A 27,029-nucleotide genomic window follows, 5' to 3' on the forward strand; every position below is an offset into this window, starting at 1 on the left:
CTTCTATTCTAAATGATAACCTTGCTGGGTAGAGTATCCTAGGTTGCAGATTTTTCCCTTTCAGGACTTTGAGTATGTCTTGCCACTCCTTTCCAGCCTGCAACATTTCTGTAGAGAAATCAGCTGCTAGCCTTAAGGGGGTTCCCTTGTAATTAATTCTTTGTTTTTCTCGTGCTGCGTTTAGAATCCTCTATTCATCTTTAACTTTTGCCATTTTTATTATAATATATCTTGGTGTAGGTCTGTTTGGGTTTATCTTGTTTGGGACTCTCTGTGCTTCCTGTATCTGGGTATCTATTTCCTTCTTTAGGTTTGGGAAGTTTTCAGCCATAATTTCTTCAAATACATTTTAAACCCTTTTTTCTCTTTCTTGTCTTTCTGGGATCCCTATTATGTGTAGATTGACATGCTTTATATTATCCCATAGGTCTCTTATATTGCTTTCATTTTTTAAAATTTTGGTTTCTGTCTGCTGTTCTAATTGGATGATTTCCATTATTCATCTTCTAGATCACATATTCATTCTTCTGCATTATTCATTCTGCTATTTATAGCCTTTAGTTCAGCTTTCTTCTCTTTAAATGAATTTTCTGATTTTTCTTGGCTCCTCCTTATAGTTTTTAGTTCCCTTTTAAGGTAATCTGCATTTCTGTTGATAGCCTTTCTTAATTCCGTCAGTATTTTCATTATCTCCTTTTTGAACTCGGCGTCTATTAGACTGAAGAGGTCTGTTTTATTGTTCTTTCAGGGGAAATCTCTCGATCTTTTAATTGGGAGTGGTTCCTCTTCCTTCTTCATTTTACTTATATTTCTCTTGCTCTGTGAGTTTAGGGGAAACAATTATCTACTGTGGTCTTGGAGGGCTATTTTTATGTGGGAACATTCCTGTGTAGCCTGTGTGGGTTTAATATTTATTGGTGCGAGGGCTGTTTTTAGTATGGACGGCTGTCACTTCTTTCTTCTTTGTATACTGGCCGTTATCCCCTTGATAGGAGGTGTGAATGATGTCGTGGTGGCCAGAGCCTGCACTGGATATTGAGCAGGCCTTCCTCCTTGCTCTGTGGTTGTCACTGCCCGGTCAGGAGCAGGGTCTGCTCCCTAGTTGATGGAGTAGAAGCTGCCAGATCCATTCTGAGTTGAGTTTCTAATCTGTGGTGCAAGGTAGGTGGGATTAGAGCGCTCCCTTTGGGAGAGGAGCCACTGAGTATTCCTCCGCTGGAGCTGTTCACCTGTGGCTGTGCTCTGTTGTGTCACCTTTCACAACCCGTTGTGTGGGCTCACAAAGTACACTGTTGTTGGCATTGCCCTTGGCCCCACATCCACTGTATGCTGGCAGTTGGCCCTGGTGCCTCTCAGGCTTTGTTTTCACAAGGCTACCAGCACAAATCCACTGAAGCCGGTCCTAGGACTGCAGTAGTCATGCACCTGGGCCCGCTATGGGAGCTATGGAGGCAGCTCAGATCCTGACCCAGCCCAGCCCCTGCATGAACATGCCCACAAAGCCCATAGCTGCTAAGGCCAGACCTGTCCCAGCTGCAAGAGCACCCATTGTCCATTTGGATGTTCCGCAGATGCTGAATTTACAAAGCTGCCTGAACCTCTTGTTTCAGTGTCACCACATTTGGTAGGTCTGCCTTCCTGGCCCCTGAGGGCCTCAGTGCCCTCATTCAGGAAATGCTTTCCCCTCCCCTTAGTCCCTTTTCCCTCACCACTTTCCCCTCCCTTTTGTCCCTTTCCCTCTCCTGAAATCTCTCTACTTCTCCTCTCTCTGTCCTCTCTTCTCTCCTATCCTGAGAGAGTGGACATCAGGCAGCTACAGCATCACTCCTCTCAGCTTGTGAGACCTGCTCCCTCTGGCAGGTAACAGCTCACATTGGCAGGTGACAAGCAGAGCAGGGAGAGGCTCCTTTCACACTTTGCAGATCTTGGTCCAGCAGTCTCTCCCTGATGGAAGATTTCTGAGAGTAATAGATTTCAAACCTCATATCGTGTAGGGCCTGGAAGTATGATTGTCCCAATATTCTCTCCTTTATTTTCCTGCCACCAAGAGAAGTCCCATTGGGAACAGGCTGAAAAGGCAGATTTCTATATACTGGTGTATGCGTGGGTGAGAGTCCCACCTGTGGGTCAGAGACCCACAGACAACATACAACTGGCTGGTTTCCAGGCTTGATCACCCCGGTGGGCAGTGGACAGGGTGCTACCGCCTTCACTGGCCCTTTCTGGAAGTTTGCAGGTTGGTGCCTGGATAGATACCCGCAGGGAGTGGGTTGAAATGGCAATCTCTCTTTTTCTCTTTTTCAGTCTTTTCTGTCCCTGTTACCGACCAGGGTTCTTGGCCTCCTTAATCAGTAGAAATTGACAAGAGGCCAGACAAGAAATTCAAGCAAGGCTTTATTGGGGCTCCCCTTGCTTGCTCCCTGAGGGGGGCGAGCTGGTTCCTTATATGGGAGTGAAGGTAGGGGCAGGTCCAGGGATTGGGCCAGAGGGGTGGCTGAGGTGGTCTGCCCACCCCCTTGGTGGTGCTGTGTGCAGAGGGCATGTGCACTACCCTGCTTTTGCTCCTGACACCCTGCTTTTGTTGGGTTTTTTGCCTTCTTGTATCTTGTTGATCATAATTTGCCCCAACTGCTCATGCACACAGTTATTTTTAGTCCCTCATAGTTGTTGTTGTTGTTGTTGTTTTTTGTATTTTGTTGCTTGAGGAGATGTTTGTCCAGGTGCAAGCACTGCAGCAAAGGGTCCCAGGTCCCAGCCTATCTCACTTTCACAAGATCTTATTTTATGATAATCTCTAAGGGACATATTCAAACCATTGCCTAGAAAGAAAAAACAATGACCATGCCTATAGATCCACAGGCTGCATGCTTTGATATACTTTTATCCTCCCCATTCTATTATCTGAGCAGTTTAAAGGCCAAAGTTCATTACTTGTCAGGGAGTTTGAATGGTAACATTCAGATATGGAACTTGAGGAAGAAGACAAAGCTAATGTTTTATCAATCTGACCCCCTCTGTAAGTGTTGAGATAGTCTCATTTCCTGAGAACTTCCCAATTACATGTACTACAAAACAGCAGTGCAGACTAATTTTGTAGCGAGTATTTCATTAATATTGTTCCCTAACTAGATTCCAGTAAAACAAATATTTAAGAACACATTTACAGAGTTCTCCATAAAATTAACATTAAATTCTGACCATCTTGTTGGGGCTTAGAAATCCAGTTTCACCTTGAAATACTACTGTATTCTGACTTTAATCAAAAAGAGATAATCCTATTTCATTTCTTATTTCATAATTTTAATGATGAGCTTAAAGAAATTTAGTTTGGGGGTGAGGATTTTCTTATGAATGCCTTCAGTCAAGGCTTTCCAACCTTTTTCACATTCTGGCACATCTACAGAATGATAGGGTTTGTGCATTTGTTTTTGTTTTTTTGGTTGAATTATAGTTAGTTTACAATGTTGTGTTAGTTTCAAGTGTACAGCAAAGTGATTCAGTTATACATATATATACTTTTTTAGATTCTTTTCCATTATAGGTTATTACAGGATATTGAATATAGTTCCCTGTGCTGTACAGTAGGTCCTTGTTAACCTATTTTATATATAGTAGTGTGTATATGTTAATCCCAAACTCCTAATTTATCTCTCCTCCCCACGCCGACCCCACCCAACCTGGCTATCCTCTTGATAACTGTAAGTTTGTTTTCTATGTCTTTGAGTCTATTATTTGTTTTGTAAATAAGTTCATTTGAATCACTCTTTTAGATTACACATATAATATCCTATGATATTTGTCTTTCTCTGTCTGGCTTACTTCACTTGGTATGATAATCTCTAGGTCCATCCATGTTGTTCCAGATGGCATTATTTCATTCTTTTTCGTGGCTGAGCAATATTCCACTGTGTCTATATACATCACATCTCCTTTATCCATTCAGTCTGTTGATGGATATTTAGGTTGTTTCTGTGCCTTGGCTATTGTAAATGGTGCTGCTATGGATTTGTGCATTTGTATGTGGCTGAAAGTAACCAGCCCAGCACGGCTTCCCTGAGAGAGCAACTTCTCAGCACTCTGAATGGAAAGTTTTGTTATTAACTACCTTGCAGCTGCGTGCTCTGCTGCAAACTTGCATGCGAAGCTGCAAGTTCACTTGGGCAGATGGCTCTAGTTAGGGCAGCATGAGCTCTGCTATAGCACCAACAGTCAAAACTGGTTTGAAAAAAACTTGTTTAGAGGGTTAGTGCAGTTTTCTCCTTCATTTCTCCTAAATGTCCCAGCCTGATCGGTTCTGTAATGTGAGCCTTGTTTCAATAGCAAGTCAGAACTTGGATACTGTGAGTGCTATGCATATGTATGTATTTATTTAAAGTGATGATATGAATTAATGCCTTTTAAAAACACTGCTTAGAGCCTAAGATCTTTAAGTGCACCGAAGCTTAAACACACTTCATGATGACTGTTTTGGACAGTTTCAGTGGTTTCCTGAAAACTTAAAGTAATACCTTGAAAAGTGAACATCCTTCACTGTGGTGGTTTTGTCGAGTTAGTGTGAATTCCATGTATAGTGGGAAACCTGTAGTGACTCTCCACCTGAGGACTACCCAAATACAGGAATACTTTTTCCACCCAGCTTTTTGGGATTCTTCTTGGTCACACTTGAAAAATGTCCAGGGAAAGTGTAAATATATATATATATATATATATATATATATATATATATATATATATATATATATTTTTTTTTTTTTTCCAGAATGCTAGTGCCCCATTACCCTAAGTGGTGGTTGAAAATAACAGTCCCAGGGAAGGTATTTTTATGGCTGTAAATCTGACACTAGTATGGCAACCTTTTCTACCTTAACCATGCCAACTCTGTTCTGAGAATACCATTAAAATTCTCCTTCGGGCAATGTGAAATGTGGCCATTAGATCCAGGTGAGTTCATAAGACAGGGTTCATAAGATTCCTAAATAGAAAACCTACAAGAGGATGAAAACACCCCGATTGTTCAGCTCTTAAGAATAAGTGTGGGGCTTCCCTGCTGGCACAGTGGATAAGAATCCGCCTGCCAATGTAGGGGACACGGGTTCGAGCCCTGGTCCGGGAGGATCCCACATGCTGTGGAGCAACTCAGCCCGTGTGCCACAACGACTGAGCCTGTGCTCTAGAGCCCGCGAGCCACAACTACTGAGCCCGTGTGCCACAGCTACTGAAGCCCATGCGCCTAGAGCCCGTGCTCTGCAATAAGAGAAGCCACCGCAATGAGAAGCCCGTGCACCACAACGAAGAGTAGCCCCTGCTCACTGCAACTAGAGAAAGCCTGTGCACAGCAACGAAGACCCAACTCAGCCAAAAATAAATAAATAAAATAAATTTATTAAAAAAAAAAAAAAAAAGAAAGAATAAGTGTATTATGGATAAAACCAGCTCACATTTTGATAACAAATAAGTGCTCATTAAGTCTGGTTTTTTTAAGCTGAACTTTAATGAGTAAAAATCCCTCACAAATGAAGTTTATGTAATGGCCTATAGCCGAAATGAAATTTTAATTTTTCTTGCTCACATGATTTTTTTCCTTCTCTGTTCTGACTTCTTTCAGTTGAGCCTTTATGACAGAAAAGAACAATTGATATTTCTCCTCATGCCCTTTATCTCACCCCAGTAAAAAGCAGGAGAAAAATAATACATAGATTAAAACAGAATTGTATTAAACATTTACTTTCCTGTTAATCAGATGAATTTCATTCATTCCAGGGCAGTCAGAGAGAGAGAAAAACACAGGCAAGTTGGTTTTTGAACTCACATCGACACTCCAAATTGTGCTGGGAGTGCCCACTGCTTGGTTAGAAATACTTAGTGTGGAAAATTTCCCTAAAGGTGTGCGTCGCCTCAGCTGACTTGGCAGTGCCTGCCCTGGGCTCCTTCACCAGGGCAGCCCCATCGCGGAGCTGCAGCTCGAGGTAGAGGTGCTGCCGTCATTTCCCAGCTGAGCAAGCAGGTGAGTAGCGAGCACTCTCCCAAGCCTGGTCTTTATTGTGTGGTGACAAGTTTCACAATCATGCTGATGATCCGTGACCCTCGAGGACAGGTACACAGATCTGTGCTTGGGGTTTTTATCTTATCCTGGAGAAGCTGGTCAAGTTCGCAGCGAAGTTCCTTTACTAATTCAGCCACCTAAAATGAAAGTTGCAATGTAAGCAGCGCTTGGACCAACAGGGGAGGAAAGGTTATTAAAGGAAGTTCTCCAGTTACGATTATCATTATTCTAGATTTCTGCTATTAATTTTAATTCCATGGTGGGGGAACGAAACGTATTTTTTTTCTAAAAGTGCTTCTAAAATTTCTTGATGCAATTATAGGAACATACACTCAACGTCAGCTCTGTAATATACTAAGTGGGGTCCATTTTAAAAAGCCTCCTCTATCACATCTCATTTAAAGAAAAGATTAAATCCGGAAATATGGCTTTCATATAGTGTTCTCCATATTAAAGCTTGGTCAACTTTTACAATTTGCTCCGAGAGGAGAAGCAGGAAAATGGAGAATTAAAAATGGCAGATATTAAACCAAAAAAAGCTCTTTAACTTTGGAATTTTTACGCTTTTGTTGGTGGGGATGGGGTTGGGAGATAGCCCACATTTGTTCTGGCGTTTTGCTTGTGCTGATGCAGTGCCACTGTGGGTGTCTTGCCGACATGTCTGGCTCCTCCTCCACAGTCTGGCAGCCCTGCAGTGAGGACTCTGTCTGCATCACTCAGGCTCACGCCATGTGCCCTGCCAGAGTGAATGGCTCAGGTGGTCCAGGCCTTAGAGTCCATGACAGTCTTCAGCCACAGGAGTTGGTTTAGGAGAGGAGGTTTGCTGGAACTTTTAGGAAAGAAGCATTCTGTCTTCCCTTTTGGACAGTATATGCTGCATGGACGTGACCCAGGGGCTACTACAGCCATCCTGCTACCACAGGGCCAGACGGGCTTTTGTTGTTAAGCAGCTGCATCAAACCAACCCTGCCTGCCTGGCCCTCTTGACCTGTACTGTCCCACGTGGCTAATCTCCTGACCACATGAAATGTGCCTGATCCAAATCGAGATGCACTGTGAGTATAAAATACACACCAGATTTTGAAGACTTAGTATGAAAAAAAGAGTATAAAAATCTCAATTTTTTATATTGATTACATGTTGAAATGAAAACTTTTTAGATGTTTTCTGCTATATAAAATATATTAAAATTAATTTCACCTATTTACTTTTTTTTAATGTGGCTACTAGGAAAATTATTAGGTATGTGGCACATATATTTCTCCTGGACTGTGCTGCTTCAGACTGTGAAGGGAATTTAACTGTAATGTCTGAGTTGGTGTGTCTGCCTCCTGCAAGAGAAGATTTCTAAGAGATGCAAATATTAACAATTTTTATTTCTTAAATATACTCCCCCTTAAACGTTTTCTAGAGACTCCATATAGTGAATAATTGAGACATTATTTTTTTAGTGGTGGTTGTGGAGTCAGGGTGATTTTTACTTAGTTCTGCTCATCTGTATTTTGATTTTCTTTGAACTTGTATTTGTATAACAATTAGGAAGCTCCAGTACCTCACTCATAGCTTCTGTCCGAAGCCTTTCACACCAACTGTCCTGGGCTTCCCCTCCTAGTGTGCTTCCTAAACTCTTAAGAAGGCTCCCCACCCCGGCCTCACTTCAGCCTCAGTCTTGCTTAGTGTCCCCTGCAGACCTATCATTCACTCTTACTCAGCTCTGTGGTCCTTGTTCCCTGAAGAAATGCCCTGTACTTCCTATTATCAGAGCCCCTCATGGCCTGACTCTCATGGGACAGACTTGTTATCCCCTACCTGATGTGAAGCTGCTGCAAAACGGATCCAACCATCATCCAAGGAGACAATGAACTCTCCCCTTTGGAGCTGCACATTCACTTGGCCTCCTCCGAACAAGACCAGCGGGTACACAGACACCATGCTGCAGTCTCGGATGAACACCCGACTAGTTTTGATCTTCTCATGGTACACCAGGTAGGGGCTGTCAAAGTGTCTGACCTGAAACATAAGACAGTTATGTCACTGGCAACATAAGGGGAACTCCACCAGTCCCAGGGATTTAATCATCACCTGTCCAATGACTCCCAAAATTATCTTCAGCCTGTAGGTTCCCCTGAGCTCCAGCCTTGTGTGTGCAACTGCCCACTTGATGTCTGTACTCGGACATCGAACAAGCATCTCAGACGTCTTGTGTTCAAAAGGAATTCTCAATTTTCCCCTCCTTGTGGTGTTCACTGTCTCATTAAATGATACTCCCATTCACCCAGTTGCTCAAGCTCCCAATTTAGGAGCCATCCTTGATTGCTCTCTCTCCCTCACTCCATCTATATCATCACTAAGTCCTGTCAGCTCTGTTTTCAAAGTACATGATGAACTGAAATATTCTCACCACTTCTACAGCTACCACCTCATGCAAACTGTCATCTCATACAGACCACTGCAATGGCTTCCTGTGTACCTGCCCTTTTGCATCTTCACAGTTTCTTTTCCATACAGAGGCCACAGTGATCTTTTAAAAACCAGTTAGGGCTCAGAGCCCTCCGGAGATTTCCCAAGGATAAAATCTCAGATCCTTCTGTGGATTACAGTGTCCTACACGACCTGATCCCTGCCCGCTTGTCCCAACTCATCTATCACTTCCACCCCTAACCATCCCCTCCATTTGCACTGGCTGCCTTCTTGCATTTCCTGGAACACACCAAATATGCTCCCATCTCATGGTCTTTGCACTTATTTCCTCAGCTTGGAATGTCCTCTCTTTAGATATCTGCATGACTTGCCCTTTACTTCATTTAGGATCTGCTCAATTGTTTTCTCCTCAGAGTTCTTCCCTGGCCACTCTATGTAAAGTAGCCCCTCTTGGGAGGTGGAGGGATAAATTAGGAGTACGGGATTAATATTGATAGATATTCACCACTGTATATAAAAGATAAATAACAAGGATTACTGTATAGCACAGGGAACTATATGCAGTATCTCGTAATAACCTATAGTGGAAACGAATCTGAAGCTATATACCTGAAACTAACACAATATTGTAAATCAACTATAGTTAAAAAAAAAAAAAAGCCCCTCTCCTGTCACTCTCGATCTCTTATGGTTTTATTTTCCTTCATAACATTTGTCATTAACCTGAGATTATTTGTTTACTTATTTCTTGCCTGACTTCCCCATTAGAATGTGAGTTCCCTGAGGGCAGAGACCTTGTCTCCCTAGCTCATCCGCTGTCCTTCATGGCCTGCAACAATGCCTGGCGCAGAGGAGGTGCTAGCGGATACTGAGTGGATGCGTGAATGACTTGGATTCACTGCAGAAATGTCACGGTAAACGCAGGAGAGGACGAGTGGAGGTAACTTACTTGGGCCCCTGGTTCCCAAGTACACATGCAGCCAAGAGGGCAGATGACTTCCTGGTTCTCAGACTCTTCTGAGCTTAACACTTTTTTTCATGCTTTGCTGACACTTTACTCAGTAGTTTCACGGGTTGACCAGCCCTAACACTTCAAACTCTCTTCCTCCATTCTCCTTTTCTCTTTTCCTCCTTCATCTCTTTATCGAGATGAAGCTTTATTGAGCATCTGCTTTCAGCTATGCTGGCTAGGCACCGTGCTAGACATCAAGAACACAGAGATGAATAAAATTCAATTCCTGTCTTCAGGAATTTTGCAAGTCCATGAATGAGACATACCATAAACTATAAAATAATGTGATAAGTACAACAGTGGAAAAATGCACACTATACAGTGACGGAGCAGAAGTAAGGAGCAACTTGGAGAGGGACACTGGGACAGGGATATATCATGGAAGCTTGGAGGATGAGTAGGAGTCGTCTGCTGGGGAATTAGAATGCCATTCCAGGCATAGAGGACAGTGTGTCCTGTGTCATGGCACTGGGGGACACTGTTGGTAGTCTGGTATCGCTGGAGCATAAAGAATGGCAGGAGGGATTTGAGGCAGGGGACATGGGCTAAGAAGGGGCTAGATGTGAAGGGTCGTAGGAGAGTTTACAGTAGACTCCATCTATGAAGAGTTTTAAGCAAGGGTATGACATGATCAAATGTGTGTTTTGTAGAGATGATTCTGGCAGCAGTAGTATAAAAGGTTGGAGAGAGAAAGCACCAGAAGTAAGATTAGTACTTCAGGCAAGAGACAGATGTTTGGGGTTTGAACTGAGGAAATGGCAGCAGGGACAAGAGAAGTAGGCAAATCTGAGACATGTCAAAAAGGTGGAATTGTTGGGAGCTGGTGACCACTTAGATTGGCATCAGGAGAAAAGAAGCAGGGTCCATGTGACTCCAGGGTTCTGATTTGGATGGTCCCATTTCACCAAGACAGGGAACACAGAGGAGTGAATTCAGAGATAATGAGTTTGATTTTTCAGCTTTTGAGTTTGAGGTGACTAGAAGGCATCCAGGTGGTGATTTCTAGCAAGACAGCTCAGAAAAGAAAGCCCAGGATGAGAGAGAGAGATTTGGGGTCTGTGTCAGCATGTAGGTGGCAGTTAGAACACGATGTTGTGCTCTGGCGGTGCAGGAAGATCATGTGCACTATAATAAGAGAACAAGGACAGAACCACGATTTCAGAGGAAGGGAAGAGAATCTAGTAAAGGAGCTAGAGGGGGATGATCAGAGAGAGAGAAGAAAGTGATATTTCAGAAGCAGAAAACATCAAAGATAGTGTCAAGAGGTAGGGAAGTCAGCAATGTCAAATACTTCACGAGTCAAGAATGATGAGAGCCAGGGAATCTGTTCCCTATATTAGACAACTAGGAGGTTATTCATGACTTCTGAGGAATTCAGTGGCGTGGTGGGAGCAGAAGCCTCCCAGCAACTGGCTGAAGGAGGAAGGAGAGCTGAGGAAGTTGGAGCAGCAAACATGGGTCATGGCCTCTTAAGGCACAGATGGAGTGAGAGAATTACATCATGACCTCTTAAATCACCGCCACAAAGAAACAATTTTATATCTGAAAGCAGACTTAATAGTTCAATTTCCAGTACGTTTGTGCTTATTCCACTTCCCAAGTCAGTGGTGCTGCTAAAGACAGTGAGTGATAGACCAAGGTTTGGCTGAAGTGAAGGGACTGTTTCTCACCCCAGGACCTGCCACGTGTAAATACATTTGACCCTTGAACAACAAGGCTTTGAACTGCAGGGTCCACTTACACTCAGATTTTTTCAGTACTAAATACTACAGTACTACACAATTTGCATTGGTTGAATCTGTGGATGTGGAACCTGACCGTAAGTATACCCAGCCATCCTGACCTGATAGTTCACTGATGAAGGGTGAATGTGTACATATCCATCGTTCTTGGTGACAAACTTCAATTCCTCTGATTTCGGTTGCATTCTGACAGCTCCGGTACTGGTCTTCTGAAATTTCCCTTCTGGGCTTTTCACCTAAACAACAGGTATTAAAAAAAAAAAAAAAAAAAAATATATATATATATATATATATATATATATATATATATATATATGTATTTCCATTGTAGGATGTGTCCCTTGACACAAAACCAGTCTTGTTTGAATGCCTTTGTTGCTGCTTCCCTCTCTCTTAGTTTCCTTTTGGAAGCAGTATAAGCATGCTTTCTTTTTCTTTCTTTTAACCGTGAGGAGGTGTGGATGTAAATGCAGCAGTTCTGGGTGACTATACCACACACCAGCCACAGGGGGGAGAAACCACGTTGATGTTTCAGGTCTGCCCTGATTATCAGGGCAAGAGATTCAGCTGGCAACACTGGACCAGGAATCTGCTGGCAATTCCAATACCAATCCAATATTTCCAAATGAATTTTTCAAAATAGTGAAAAACAGGTTGTTTCACTCAAAAAAATGAAAAGCTTATGTGCACACACACACCTCCATATTTACTGTAGAAAATAACATCACTACTATATAACACAGGGAACAATATTCAATATCTTGTAATAACCTATAATAAAAACTCCTGTAATCCCATGATTAAGAAATAACTAACATTAATGTTTGACAAATATCATCATTTTAGTTTTCTGTTAGATTTATATTTATATATAGAAATGGAGATAAACATAAATAAAATATATATGTATTAAAACTAATATAGGATCATTTTCTATAAATATTTTCCTAAAACATAATTCTCAGTGGCTATATAGCACCTCACTGTCACATCATCATCACCCAAAGTCCATAGTTTACATTAGGGTTTACTTTTGTTGTACATTCCATGGGTTTGGGCAAGTATGACATGTTATCTATCATTATGGTATCATGCAGAGTATTTTTACTGCCCTCAAAATCTTCTGTGCTCTGCTTATTCATCCCCCTCACCCCTGATTTTTTAACTGTCTCCATAGCTTTTCTCCAAATGATTTTTTTTAAAGTAAATTTCAAATGATTTGAAAAGCATGCAAGCACTAAGCAAAAATAAGCCATAAATGAATCAGCAGACATGAACTGAACATTTATCAAAAAGTTAAATGAGAAATGCTTCAGTACTCTGACAAATTCACATTCTAAGTTTGACAAGGACTGGATAATCAAATCTCAGGTAAAAGTCTGACAGTACATTCAGGTAGGGTTTCCAGAAGAGGGTGATCATAGGTGGTCCCATGACAAGGCACTGACTTGTTTGTTCTTATCCAATTTTAGTCCAGAGTAGAGGGCATAAGGGAAATTGTAGTCGAATCAAATTTCTACCTAACATAGGTTAGTTATGCACAGACTGGCTGACAGTGACATTTATGTCCATTTTAATTTCTGGAATGTCATAATGTCAGAAGGATTAAAAAGGCACCTTATTTTATACAATAAATGTGTTACACATTTGGGGAATTGAAGAACTGGAAATATATACTACGTTTAAAAGGCTGTGTGTATGTGTGTGTGTCTTTAAGATGATTAACGTGCATGTCTTAACTTACATCCCTTGGCTAAAATCAAACAGGAAGTGGGAGTACCCAGGAAAAATGTTTCCTTACCTGCACTACATTTGGATACAGAGCAGCACACAGCATTGCTGATATCAACTTGGGGTTCTCAGCATTTGAGTTAGCCTATGAGAGAAATACAGCATTAATCTTATAAGTAATGTGGCTATTTCTGTCTATTCCCTGGAAGTTATTATTATATTTCTCTTGATTTCTATCTTAAAAGCATCTAATTTCTATCACTTTGCTAGAAAAATTATTTCTAAGTAAAAAATAAATCTACTGGACCACATTCACACAGTACCCATTCCAAGAAGCCCACAATTACTTTCTAGATCTCTGCAAAGCAGTTACAAAGCCAGTGTTCCTAAGGATCAGTCGAGAGAAAGATTCTGGTTCATGAGATGTTCACAATTTCCAGAAAGTACTAACTGTACTTAGAACAGAGTGGCATCAGGTTTCATCTTGAATTGTTCTTCTGTTACTTATTATATACAAAACTATCCTGGGTTTGAAAAAGGCTGGTCTGATTAAGAAGACATCATTGGAAAGTCCATTCTACCTCTGATGGACCTACCAAGAACCAATGTGAAATTAAAAAAAAACAAACAGAAGCAACAATCAACAGAAAAACTTGTTTTTATGAGTGTTAGCTGACATTTGTGGAAAGAAAATCAAGAATGCCACTAACCCACTGCTCATAGGGCTTAAGTGAACAAGGCCTACAAGTGCTCCTGAGGTAATAGACTATGAGTGTGATCATCAAAGAGAAGTAAGAACTAACTACACATTCTTTACCTCTTCTCCTGTGGCATCCAAGATACCATCTCCTCCTCCTTGGGTCCTTTTCTCAATTTCCCTTGCTCTGAGTCCCTCTTTTACGAAGCCTATATCTGATAACAGTTCAGTGAACTGTCGTTTGAGGCTGGCCATTTCCTGAAAGAAATGGAAAAAATCTTTAAGCAGGGGCATCAACATATCAAAGGTAAGAATGACTACAAAAACGAATCAGTTCAGCGTATAGTAATGAGACTCATATGGGTTTACCAAACAAACAGGTATGAAGATTATCTTGTCTGCTCATTCCCAAAAGGGCAGTTTTCACTTACACAAACCAGCAGTGTAAAACCGTTACACAGAAATTCACAAATTTCAGAAAACTCAGAGATCATTTAATTCTAGATTACGTTAAAAAAAACACAACCATTAATTGGATTTTGGGTAGGTCTGATTTTCCTCGCAATTCTTAGGATGGCCAAAAACATAGTTTACTTTGTTTGGAACTCCAGCTCAAGGTGTTGTGACACTGTCTAATTTTTCCTACTTCCTTTCTGCTCAGGGCCTCTTAGTGCCTTACCCGAGCCTAGAGTGGTAGTGTTCTCTCTTAAAAGATGCACAACACCCACCTCAGAACCTTCCCTCTTTCTCTTACCTTGTGGACTTGGCTGGCTCACGTTCTCCCTACGAATAGGAATACTATTAAGTGGTTTAGATTTAGAAACCCCTTTCTGCAGCTGAGCACAAGTGTGAGAACGAAAAGCACAAACCTCTGTCTGGCATCTGTTCAAATATTAGCTGTATATCAGACAATAGAGAAGCAGATAATGACAAAGGAATGGAAAGCTAAGCAATGCTACCCTGTATCTGATGACAATTTAAGTATTTTCTTGGACTGTCTCATGGATAACATGGCAAAATATAACTAGGAGTTAAATATACCAGAGTTACATTTCATGACAAGGTTTTAATATCTTAGTAAAACTAATTCTAGTACTTCCCTGGTGGCACAGTGGTTAAGAATACGCCTGCCAATGCAGGGGACATGGGTTCGAGCCCTGGTCTGGGAAGATCCACATGCTGTGGAGCAATTAAGCCCGTGCACCACAACTACTGAGCCTGCGTGCCACAACTACTGAGCCTGCGCTCTAGAGCCCACGCGCCACAACTACTGAAGGCCGCGTGCATAGAGCCCGTGCTCCGCAACAAGAGAAGCCACCGCAATGAGAAGCCTGCGCACCGCAGTGAAGAGTAGCCCCCGCTCACCACAACTAGAGAAAAGCCCGCATGCAGCAACGAAGACCCAATGCAGCCAAAAATCAATTAAAAAAAAAAAAAGTCGATTAAAAAAAAAAACCAAAAAAAATTCTACAATACAATCTAAGCTGGACTTTAGTGAAAAGAGGTAGCTGTTTGATGGCCCTCATAGATCACAGCAAAATCTACATATATCCTACAGAAAAAGAATAAATTTAGTAAAAAATGTAATTTAAAAGAAATATTATTTTACACTTAAAACTCTTAATGACTCAAGAAAATATTTATTACTGCACCTTACATATAAAATACCCTTTAGACCAGTGGTTCTCAACCCTGGCAGCATATTAGAATCACTTGGTGAACTCAACAACAAGGAAAATAAACAGACGCTCAGGCTCCACCCCTGGAGATCCAGATGTAATTGGCCTGGGGTAGAATTTGGGTATTTTTACTTTTTTTTTTTTAAGCTCCCTCAGGTGAATCTAATGTGTAGCCAGGATTGAAAATCATTGCTTTTGTTGTACTTAGAATAAAGCTAGAGGCTTTATGTCTTCTCAAAACGTCTCACTGGAGTACACCTAAAGGCAGAGAAGAATAAAGGCAAATACTGGGATGGTTTTCAGGTCTCTTACTTCATTTTAAATAACCATTCATTCATGCATTCAATGAATTTTACTGAGCATCAACTATGTGCTAAGTACTATTCTAGGCACTGGGGATACAGTATTGAACAAAACACAAAATCTCGGCTCTGATGGAGCTTATGGGGTAGAGAGATAACTAGCTGTCAGGTAGTGGTAAGTACTATGAACATTAATTTTGTGTTCTATTCCAAGACATCTTCTAATATAGAAATAAAGTCCTTCCGCCTCCCCAGCCTCAAAATCTTTGAATGAAATAGATGCTTTGTAAAGATATGCACCGTTATTATTCTGGCTTTTCATGCCACTTTGGAAGGGGGCCTAAAATACTGTTACAACAGAAGACAGAGCCCTGCCTATTATTACACAGAAGATAATAAACCTTTCTTTCTTGTGTACTTGTTATTGACATAGTAGCCTCTGATGGACAGAAGAAGAATTAACAAAGAAAACCTGGTTCAGTATTCAGTCTTTGGTTTTAGGGAGAGGGTAAGGGGTTTGGCAATGGTCATAGACCGCTTTGAGAATCTGATGAAGCTATGATCCCTTTCTCCAGAATAATGCACGTATGTATAAGGCTATGACTTTGCATACAATTTCAGGGGCTTATGGATCCGGGTTAAGAATGTTTGGTATAATTATGGAAAAAACTGACTTCCAGCAAGCAGTAATCTTCAGAGTGCCTATATTCCCCTAGCCTCCACATAGGTTAAACACAGATTCACTGAAAAGAGGAAGAACAGGTCAGTTGAAAGGTTCAGCACAAAAGGCCTGCTGTCATAGTTCAGGAGTCTGTTTTACACAGGTGGTAAAGCCAAGCATATTCCAAAAATAACATTTTCAATGTCAAGGCAGGACAAGCAAGATAAAGTTGCAACACCCTCTGGTGCGCTACTACAATAGAAAATGAATGAAAACAAATTTCCACAGAAACAACTCACCTGAAGAACTCTTCCTGACAAGAAGTTTTGTCTGCAGTAATTATAACTTGCACGCATACCTTCTTTCGTACTTAGCTGCCAGCCCTAAATTTTGGAGAAAATCAAAATGTTACTCTGTCTTTAGTGCCAACTCTGGTAATAAATCTCAGCTATTAGGTTCTATACTTACCTTATATGCTCGTAGAAGGGCCAGATAATCACTGTTTGCAAATGCAAATTCTAGCTTTTTCTGGTTAGCTTCCTCTTTTTTATCCCAGGGAGATACCTAAATGAGGAAAACCAGGTTTGAAGGACACATTTTACCCAAGGTTTCAAATGGCACTTTCCTACTGCTGAAGCCAGGTGCCTCGGGAAGTATTTTGCGTGGAACAGAGTACACGGTGGGTGGCTGGTTAGAAGTAATTATGGTGGTTAAGTGCCAAGCTAACAGTCCTGCTTGTCCTTGTGAGTCCATCTGCCCACCCAAAATAACCTCTACTGGGTCTTCTACTTCCTAGTGGCAAGATGTCATCAAAGAAAGAGCCACTCATTCTAAAAGCTACCTCTAAAATCTAAGATTCTGTTAACTCTGTGGTATCTTTATTTTACAGATTCTTATTCATCGTCTATACTTAAGTCTCCCCTATTTCTATACCCATAATTCATGTTTTTTTCCTTTTAAAAATAATGTTTACAGGTCCTCCTTTTCCCTACAAATTAGTAAAATCAGCTGAGAACTTAATTTTCACTGCCTTCTCTTGCTGCAACATACACATGTACTAAAGACACCAGCAAGAGCAAGTTACACTGAGGCCCAAGCTGTATCACACTGAAAATCATTCTAAACCAACTATGGTGCTTCTCTCTAATTTTCATACATTTGGACACCTTTATAGCTAACACAACGATAATAAAATTTTATTTTCTATTTGAAAATAAATTTTCTTCCTTTTTAGGAAGACTAGTGGGAAAAGGATTATATTTGGGAATTAACTATGTTTACAGAACCCAGCAAAGGACAGGTGTTCAGTTTTGGCTAAGGATGACATCAATATTTCTAATGAACAATTTCTGCATTCCAATAAAAGAAAACAGCCAGTGAGAGGTTATTTAGATGATCTGAGAAATAGGCAATGGAGGTCTTGTTCACAATAACACTTGACTGTATGTCTCTGAGCAAGCTACATCACCTAGCCTGGCCCTTGGTTTTGTCATCTGTTGTTAAATGAGGGGGCTGAACTAAGATCTTTTTGCAGATCTGTGAGTTTACAATTCCATGAAGTATAACATTAAAACTGAAGAAAATTATTACATCTATTCCCCTATCTGAGATAAGCCATGGTGAAAATAAATGCAGAGTGACACTCTACCCAACAACAGCTGAATATTCATTTTCAAGTCTACATGGAATACTTTCCAGGACAGAGCATATACTTAGCCATAAAACAAAGCTTAGTAAGTTTTAAAGGACTAAAATAATACAAAGTATGTTCTTTGACCACAACAGAATGCAATTAGAAGTCAATAAAAGGAAAAAACTGGGAAACTCATAGATATGTGGACATTAAACAACACATGCCTAAATAACCAATGAGTCATAGAAGAACTAGAGAGGGAAATCAGAAAATACTTGAAACGCGCCACAACTACTGAAGCCCGCATGCCTAGAGCCCATGCTCCACAGCAAGAGAGGCCACTGCAGAGAGAAGCCCACGCACCGCAATGAAGAGTAGCCCCCGCTCGCCGCAGCTAGAAAAAGCCCACGTGTAGTAAGGAAAACCCAATGCGCCAAAAAAAAAAAAAAAACTTGAAATGAATGAAAATGAAGACACAACATACCAAAACTTACAGGATGCAGCTAAAGCAGTCCACAGAAGAAAATTTATAGCTGTATATGTCTATACTAAAAAAGAAGAAAGATCTCAAATCAATAAACTTCCACCTTAAGACACTGGAAAATGAAGAACAAACTAAAACTGAAACAAACAGAAGGAAAGAAACAAAGAGCAGAAATTAATAAAATAGAGGACAGAAAAACAGGGAAAACCAATGAAACCAAAAGCTGGTTCTCTGAAAAGATCAACAAAACTGACAAACCTTTAGCTAAACTGATCAAGAAAAAAAGAGAGAAGGCTCAAATTATTAGAATCAGAAATGAAAGGGGATATTACTAACAAGCTCTCAGAAATAAAAAGGACTATAAAATACTATGTTTATATATTAATAAATTAGGTAATTTAGATGAAATGGACAAATTCCTAGAAAAAGCAAATGATCAAAAGTGACTCAAAAAGAAACAGATAATCTGAATAGACCTATAAGAAGTGAAGAGGTTGAATTAATTATAAAAAAAAAACGACCCACAAAGAAAAGACCAAGTGGCTTCACTGCTGATTTCTACCAAGCATTTAAATAAGACAACGTTAATTCTCACAAAATCTTCAAAATTAAAGGAGGAGGGAACACTTCCCAAATCATTATGTGGCCAGTATTACTCTGATACCAAAGCCAGATAAAGACATCACAAGAAAAGAATACTACAGACCAATAACTCTTATGAATGTAAAAATCCTCAAGACACTAATAAAAAGAAGAAAGTTGGAGGACTCACACTTCCCGATTTCAAAACTTACTACAAAACTGGAGTTTTGTATTTTGAATCAAGACAGCATGGAACTGGCGTAAGGATAAACATATAACTCAATGGAATAGAATTGAGAATCCAGGAATAAACCCATGCATTTATGTATGGTCAGTTGATTACTGACAAGAATGCTAACACCATTCAGTGGGGAAAGAATAGTCTTTTCAACAAATGGTGATGGGCCAACAGGATAGTCACATGCAAAAGAATGAAGTTGGATTCTTACTTCACATTATATTCAAAAACTAACTCAAAATGGACCAAAGACCATAATGTAAGAGCTAAAACTATAAAACTTTTAGGAAAAAACATAGGAATAAACTTTCATGACTTTGGATTTGACAATGGATTCTTAACCATGACAACAACAAAAGCTCAAGCAACAAAAAACTAGATAAATTGGAATTCATAAAAATAAAAACTTTTGTATTTCAAAGAACAGATCAAGAAAGTGAAAATGGCAACCCACAGTATAGGAGAAAATACTTGCAAATCAGGTATCTGTTAAGGAACTTATATCCAGAATATATAAAGAACTCTTATAACTCAATAATAAAAGGACAAATAACCCAATTAAAAAATGGGCAAACTATCTGAATAGACATTTCTTGACAAATATACAAATGGACAATAAGAAAATGAAAAGATGTTTAATATCATTAGCCATTAGAGAAATACAGCTCAAAAACCACAAATTCACACCACCTAGGACAGTCATAATAAAAAAGTCAGATAATAACAAGTGTTTGTAAGGATGTGGAAAAATTATAATCCTGATAAAACGCTGGTGGAATGTAAAATGCCGCTACTCTGGAAGAGTCTGGAAGTTCCTCAGAAAGTTAAATAGGGGCTTCCCTGATGGCGCAGTGGTTGAGAATCTGCCTGCTAATGCAGGGGACACGGGTTCGAGCCCTGGTCTGGGAAGATCCTACATGCCACGGAGCAACTAGGCCCGTGAGCCACAACTACTGAGCCTGCGCGTCTGAAGCCTGTGCTCTGCAACAAGAGAGACCACGATAGTGAGAGGCCCGCGCACCGCGATGAAGAGCGGCCCCCGCTTGCCGCAACTAGAGAAAGCCCTCACAGAAACGAAAACCCAACACAGCCAAAAATAAACAAATAAATTAAAAAAAAAAAAAAGTTAAATAGTATTTGACCTAATAATTTCACTCCTAGGTATACACCCAAGACAAATGAAAACATATGTTCACATAAAAACTTGTACATGAATGTTTATAGCCAAAGGTGGAAACAATCCCAAATGTCCTTCAAGTGCTGAATGGATAAATGAAATGTGGTATACCCATACAAAGGAATATTATTTGGCCATAAAAGGAATGAAGCACTGATACATGCTATAACATAGATGAGTCTTAAAAGCATTATGCTCAGTGAAGAAGCCGATCACAAAACACTATATACTATTGTTTCATTCATATGAAATGTCCAGAAGAGGCAAATCTATGAACACAGAAAGGAGATTGGTGGTTATCTATAAATGGAGTGGATGGGGGGTTGGAGGGAAATAGGAGAGTGACAGCTAAGAGGTTGTTTTTTGTTTTTTGTTTTTTAACATCTTTATTGGAGTATAATTGCTTTACAATGGTGTGTTAGTTTCTGCTGTATAACAAAGTGAATCAGCTATATGTATACATATATCCCCATATCTCCTCCCTCTCGCGTCTCCCTCCCACCCTCCCTATCCCACCCCTCTAGGTGGTCACAGGTGATCTCCCTGTGCTATGTGGCTGCTTCCCAGTAGCTATCTATTTTACATTTGGTAGTGTATATATGTCCATGCCACTCTCTCACTTCGTCCCAGTTTACCCTTCCCCCTCCCCGTGTCCTCAAGTCCATTCTCTACATCTGCATCTTTATTCCTGTCCTGCCCCTAAGAGGTTTTTTTTAATGAAGTAATAAAAATGTTCTAAAACTGACTAGAGTGATGACTGCACAATACTAAAAACTAATGTACACTTTACATGGGTGGATTATATTTCAATAAAGCTGTTGAAAAAAGTAGTCCAATATATTTATTGTTTTTTAAAATCAGGCAGGGGCACTTTTTGCTTACTTGCTTTTCTGGTTTTCCTATAATGAGCAAGTAAAGCAGATACATAAAAAGCACGTTTAGATGATTTAAATAAGCTGGCTCTCTAGTTCTTAATCTTTATTTGGGGCATGGATTTCTTTGAGGATCCAATAAAAGTTAAGAGACACTGTGCCCTGAAAGATTCACATATAATATACTCACAAGAAAAGTATTAGGGGGCTCACATAACCCTGAAGCCCCCATGGTCCCCTTAGAGACTTACGGACTCCAGTTCAGATGAATGCTGTTTACTTACAAAAGGAGACTTAAAAGCTAAACTCGCAGCAATGGTGAGAGCAGGATCCAAACAGCGGAAGATAGACCCAAACAGCATTAGTTTTCCGATTCTCACATCTACGGGCAGAGAGGCCAAGTGATACCCTAGAGGGGTCAGTTTTTCATCTGGAGTTAATGCTCCCAAGTCTCGTAATCGTATTTTTGAGGCATGGAGAGAATCGGTGTGCGGGGGTTCAATGAGCCGAGAGAACACAGATTGGAGATTATGAGTGCTAAACATCTCTAAAATTTTAATTCTGAAAAAAGAAAACAAAACAATTTGTCATTTTTATTTCTGGTGGGATGACACAAAGAAGTAAGCTGCTTCTGTGAATGAAAATAATTTATAATTTCCCAAATATATGCTTTCATAAACCAAACAATGCCAGTTTAAATAATTTTTTTAAAAATCTCTGTCTTTTACTTCTCCTAGCAATAAATTACAGAAACACTTTCAGATTCTGAAATTTACGGAGATTCAGAATAAATTTCTCTCTATAAACTTCCAAAATGCTTTTTTCTATAACAGTGGGTTCAAATCATGAAATAAAATTCAAGTGATCCACCTACTCTCTTTCCCACATCTGAAATTGCATAATAATTGTTTATAAAATTAATCTGCATTGTGTCCTGCCTTGTGACAGCTCTTGAAAAGCTGTTTTAAATTATGAATTTAGGCAATTTTAGAAAGAGAAAAATCTAACATATATAAAGTTTATTTATTTCACTTAGAATTCCTTTACATTTTTACTAATGTAATGGAAGGCTCTCAAAATACACCTACTGGATAAAAGAAGAGCTGTAACATCTTTGTACAAGTAACTTTTTTCCCTTTGGGTAAACATTTTATGGGCATACTCCCTCAAAATAATGACTCGGTCAAAGAGCATGGATAGTTTTAGAGCTCTTATATATGCTATGCAAAGTTTCAGAAAGGTTGAACCACAGGTTCTCCAGCTTCAATAACACTGAGTTTAATCATTCATTCATTAAATCCTATTTTATGCTATTTGTTCTTGTTTGTTCATCAGGTAAATAATGGTGTTTTCAAATTGCTTTTGTTCACTTTGTTCTGATAATGAGGGTGCAGATTTCCCCCTGCGATGATTTAATATTGGTGTTGCCCTAGCAGAAATTTCTTGATACGTTAGATTACTTTCCTGACTTATGAATGTATTCTTAAGCTCTATTTTAGGGCCATCCTCTGCAATGCAAGAGATCTTTATGTGTAGAAAGTTAAAAGGAATGGTAAAGGCAACACTGAAGCATGGACATCCCAGTCCATGCTTAGCAAAACATCTTCTACTAAGAAAAAGAAAACATGGAACTTAGGGTGAGAAACGTTGGGACCTTTTGGAAGCAGAACACAAGGATCAAGATGTACCTTAGACAGAGTTGTTCCAATGGCACTCTTTGTATTTCTGGTAGCTGCTGCTTTAGAAGCTGGTGACTGAAGTGATGGCTGGTGAATAAATGGAAGCAGACCCCAGATGCAACACGACCTGCTCGACCTTTTCTTTGCAGGGCATTGGCTTGAGAGACAAAAGTATCCTCTAAACTTTCCATCCCTTTGCTAGCATCATATCTATAAAGTAAAAGAAAAGGTAGAAAGCAGTTACTTTATAAAAATGTGGCCAAAATTTTACTTAGCATGGACAGAATAGATGAACCATCCTACTTCTGTAGAAGGACAGTGTCCCGCATGTTCTGGGGTAGTTGAGTCCCTGGTGGGAGCACTTTGTGCTAATTTAAATGGTTTCTGTACTATATACTACATACAGTTTCTTTATTCAATTAAAAAAAAATTTTTTTTTCATTTAATTTATTTTCGACAAATAAAAATTATATATATTTAAGGTGTACAATGTGATGTTTTGATATATGTATACATTGTGAAATGATTACCAACCTTTTGGTAATTAACATATCCATCACCTCCCATACCAATTCTTTTTCATTCAAGCACATGTAAAGCATATAAGAAAAAGAGGAAAAATAATTATTTCTAAGGTAAAAACTTAAAATTTCTACCTCTGTTTGAATATAAGATTCATGATCCTAGCTACAGAATCACTCATATATCTACAGAGAGTTTTCATAAAGTATTTTTTCAAACAGTAATCCATGTAGCTTAATAACATTAGCCTTTAACAGCTGTGTTGCTCCAAATGAGGCATCATTAGCCCCTCTCTTACATCACCAAAAGATACCTCTTTTCTTTCATTTTCCCAGAATCGATGACATAGACCACATCATCGATGGTTATGGATGTCTCAGCAATGTTGGTGGAAATTATAATCTTAGTTACACCCACAGGCGGTTTTACAAACACAGCCTGCTGCTCTTCACTGGATAAAGATGAATGAAGTGGGTGAACAACACATCTAAAAAAAAAAAAAAAGGATTTAGTGTTCTAGTACAAAACACTGAAATTGGGTTATAATGGGTGAATTTCTATTAAAACTAACAATGTGACTCCAAAAATCAGCAGCTTCTCCACAACCTGTCCTCAAGGCCCAGGTCTTCTAAATGGGAAAGTTCTTTCTGACCCTTAAAAAATAATTACTCAGTTCTATGAACTAAAAACCTTGCATCAACTTGGGAAAAACTGGAGTGTAATTCACTAGTAAATAATCAAGAGGACTAAATAGTTGACAAGAGGACTAAAGAGTTGACATTCTACAAGTAACAAGCCTGGAGCACACTAATCAACAAAGAATCATTTTTTCCCCTACCTTTAAATTCAGAGAAAGAGAGACAGAGACAGTCACGTATGCTAAGAAACTTCAGTCTTATATTTCTAGGGGGTGTTCATCTGTCAAGTAGTGTCCCCTTAGATATGAAGACACACCCAGTCTGTCTTACTACTGGAATAGGAACCACTGAAAATTATTTTTTCTCAAAATGGTAGCATTTCTTTGTTGTTATTAACACTGGCTTCTCCAATCCCCAGTATCTGGCAACTGAAATTACAGTTGACCGTCGAAAAATACGTGGATTAGGGAAGGCCAATCCTCTGTGCAGTCAAAAATCCATGTATAATTTATAGTTGGCCCTTTGTATATGTGGTTCCTCTGTATCTGTGGTTCTGCATCCATGGATTTAACTAACCACGTATCATGTAGTACTACAGTATTTACCATTGAAAAAAATCCATGTATAAGTGGACCCATGCAGTTCAAACCCGTGTTGTTCTAGGGTTAACTGCACATGCAATTTTGCTGAGTCACTACGCTAAGTGAAGAGAAACGTTTTTATATAATGGAATGGAAATGACTGACACCCTGGAACAAACTGCTTTGTCTATTCCCAGCTGGCATAACATATTCTTGAGCAGTGACACCAGGGTCGAAAGAGGGTGATGACAGTCAAAGAGATCTTTCTGGTTACTCATTTTCACACATAACTGCAACAGATGATTAAGAATATAGAAAGCAATTAACTTACCGATTACTACGTCTGTTGTTGAATAGAGAATTAGACTGTAGCTGTTCATAAAGCATTTTGATTTCTGCTAGTCCCGGTAAAAATACAAGTATAGCACCTGGGTATATAAAAAGAATCAATCTGATAGATGTGAAAAAGAAAAAACTAATACAGATTATAATTTTAAATGAAAAATGTAATAATCTGAGATTTTTCACAATTTTCTTTTCTTTGTAAAGTCCCCAGGGAACTAAATGGAAAACAAACTTTTAAAATATATTTTCTGACTTAATAACTACAGAATGAATGAGGTACTATATCTTTTGAAAACAAAAAGAAATGATGTGTAGAAAAATATAATGCCTTACGTTATACAAGAATCATTAGCAAAGCTCTTTAAACATACTTCTTCAGTGCACTGGCCACTGACATTCTGTTTCTATAGAAAGAGTTATCCTTCTAATCTTATATGACAGGAAGACTCTTCTCCCCATTAGTAAATAAAATCCATAAACATTTTATTGGAAATGAGAAAAAGAAACTATAATTGGCCAGCCAATCTGGTAATCTAAATTCAGATATGTGTTGAAGAGGCAGTATATTAACTTACCATGCCATAATAATGGTTTATGGGCTTTAAAATTTTACATTAAAGAAAATAAGCAATGATAACTGATTACAGTGTACTTCTGTGCCAAGAGCAGTCACTCAGCAACAGTCACCTCCTTTTGTGCTTTATTCACAGAGGAAATTGACACTGTCTTCACTAACCCCGCCTTTAATCCCACAAATATTTATTGGGTGTCTTTGTCAGCTCTGTGCTAGGTACAATGGAATATAAAACAAAGATCTGCCCACAAGGAACTCATGACCAATAACTTCACGGTTATTCTCCCCACTAAATAAATAAGGAAACTAAATTATTACAAAAATTGAACTCTGAAGTAAGAAGGACAAAAGATTATCTTTCAGGGTTGGTTTTAATACTGTACTTCATAGTTTACAAAGAATGTTCACATATATTATCTCATTTGATCCTCATAACCACCCGTTAAGAAGATTAACAGTACCCTTAAGGTGACTCAGTAACATGGTCAGGTCACAGAACTTAATAAGAGGGGAGTATGAAAACAAATATAGGGTTTCTGGTACCAGATCCATGCTTTTTCCATTACATACCCCATGCTTCTCTCTACTAAAGTAGCACAAAATTTAAGAGTGGTAAAATAATCTATATGGATGGAAAAGAAAATTTGTCTGTATTTTTATGTGCCTTCTGATCTGCTCTGCCCTCATGGCTTGGCCATCTGTATCAAGGATATCTTTAATATTCACAAATATATCACCAACTGCCGAATCACTACATCAACTTTGCTTTGAATTCAGATAATTTTCTAACATTTCTTTTTGGCTGCTATACTTGATGTTTTTCAATAATAGTCTTTTCCTTTGGGATGAAATAAGATATTCAATCCAGTGATAATGCATTAGCAAACAATGGCTACTTGCCAAGGAATGAGAAACAAGGCACTTCAATAATTTTATGTGGCTCACATGTTTCCTTAGAAAATACCACATAATGATTAAGATCTAATCAGAAGAGGGCAGTCATTAAGCACTGTGTAATGAGCATATAATGTAGTTTTCTGATCTATGATTCCACTTAATTATCACTCAACAATGGCTGCATCTATTCATGCAACAAATATTTACTCCATACCTAAAGATTCCAGGTTCTGTTCTAGGGTCTGAGGAATACAGTGGTGCACAAGAAATTCTTATTCTTAAAGAGCTTACATTCTACTGAAGGAGACCATCAGTAAGCGGAACTATAATTTTGGATAGTGTTAAGTGCTGTAATGAAAATGAAAACCATTTTTGGATATTGTGATAGAGTGAGGGGAGAGACAACAGATAGGGTGGTCAGAGCAGACTCCTCTGAAGAGAAGACATTTGTTGGAAACCTGAATGATGTGAAGGATTCAGTTATGAGAAGATCTGGGACATTCATTCTGGAGATAACGG

At 39.3% G+C, this 27,029-nt stretch overlaps 1 protein-coding gene across 5 annotated transcripts in view; it reads right to left on the minus strand.

The window, feature by feature from the left end:
* Positions 1–5,469: 5,469 nt before the first annotated feature.
* The window catches only part of DHX57 (DExH-box helicase 57), a 59,948-nt gene continuing 38,388 nt past the window's right edge, over positions 5,470–27,029 (minus strand). For all 5 annotated transcript variants that reach the window (XM_068564520.1, XM_068564518.1, XM_068564522.1 and 2 more), the window contains 11 exons: positions 25,026–25,122; positions 23,789–23,962; positions 22,963–23,163; positions 21,559–21,835; positions 16,757–16,852; positions 16,588–16,671; positions 13,767–13,904; positions 13,020–13,094; positions 11,320–11,454; positions 7,853–8,053; positions 5,470–6,180 (listed from right to left, as the gene is read on the minus strand). In XM_068564520.1, the coding sequence (XP_068420621.1) occupies positions 6,037–6,180; positions 7,853–8,053; positions 11,320–11,454; positions 13,020–13,094; positions 13,767–13,904; positions 16,588–16,671; positions 16,757–16,852; positions 21,559–21,835; positions 22,963–23,163; positions 23,789–23,962; positions 25,026–25,122 (1,622 nt within the window). In that variant the 3' untranslated portion in view covers positions 5,470–6,036. The remainder of the gene's footprint in view (positions 6,181–7,852; positions 8,054–11,319; positions 11,455–13,019; positions 13,095–13,766; positions 13,905–16,587; positions 16,672–16,756; positions 16,853–21,558; positions 21,836–22,962; positions 23,164–23,788; positions 23,963–25,025; positions 25,123–27,029) is intronic.

Source organism: Eschrichtius robustus, chromosome 15 (assembly GCF_028021215.1).
Source record: "Eschrichtius robustus isolate mEscRob2 chromosome 15, mEscRob2.pri, whole genome shotgun sequence".
Lineage (NCBI taxonomy): Eukaryota > Metazoa > Chordata > Mammalia > Artiodactyla > Eschrichtiidae > Eschrichtius > Eschrichtius robustus.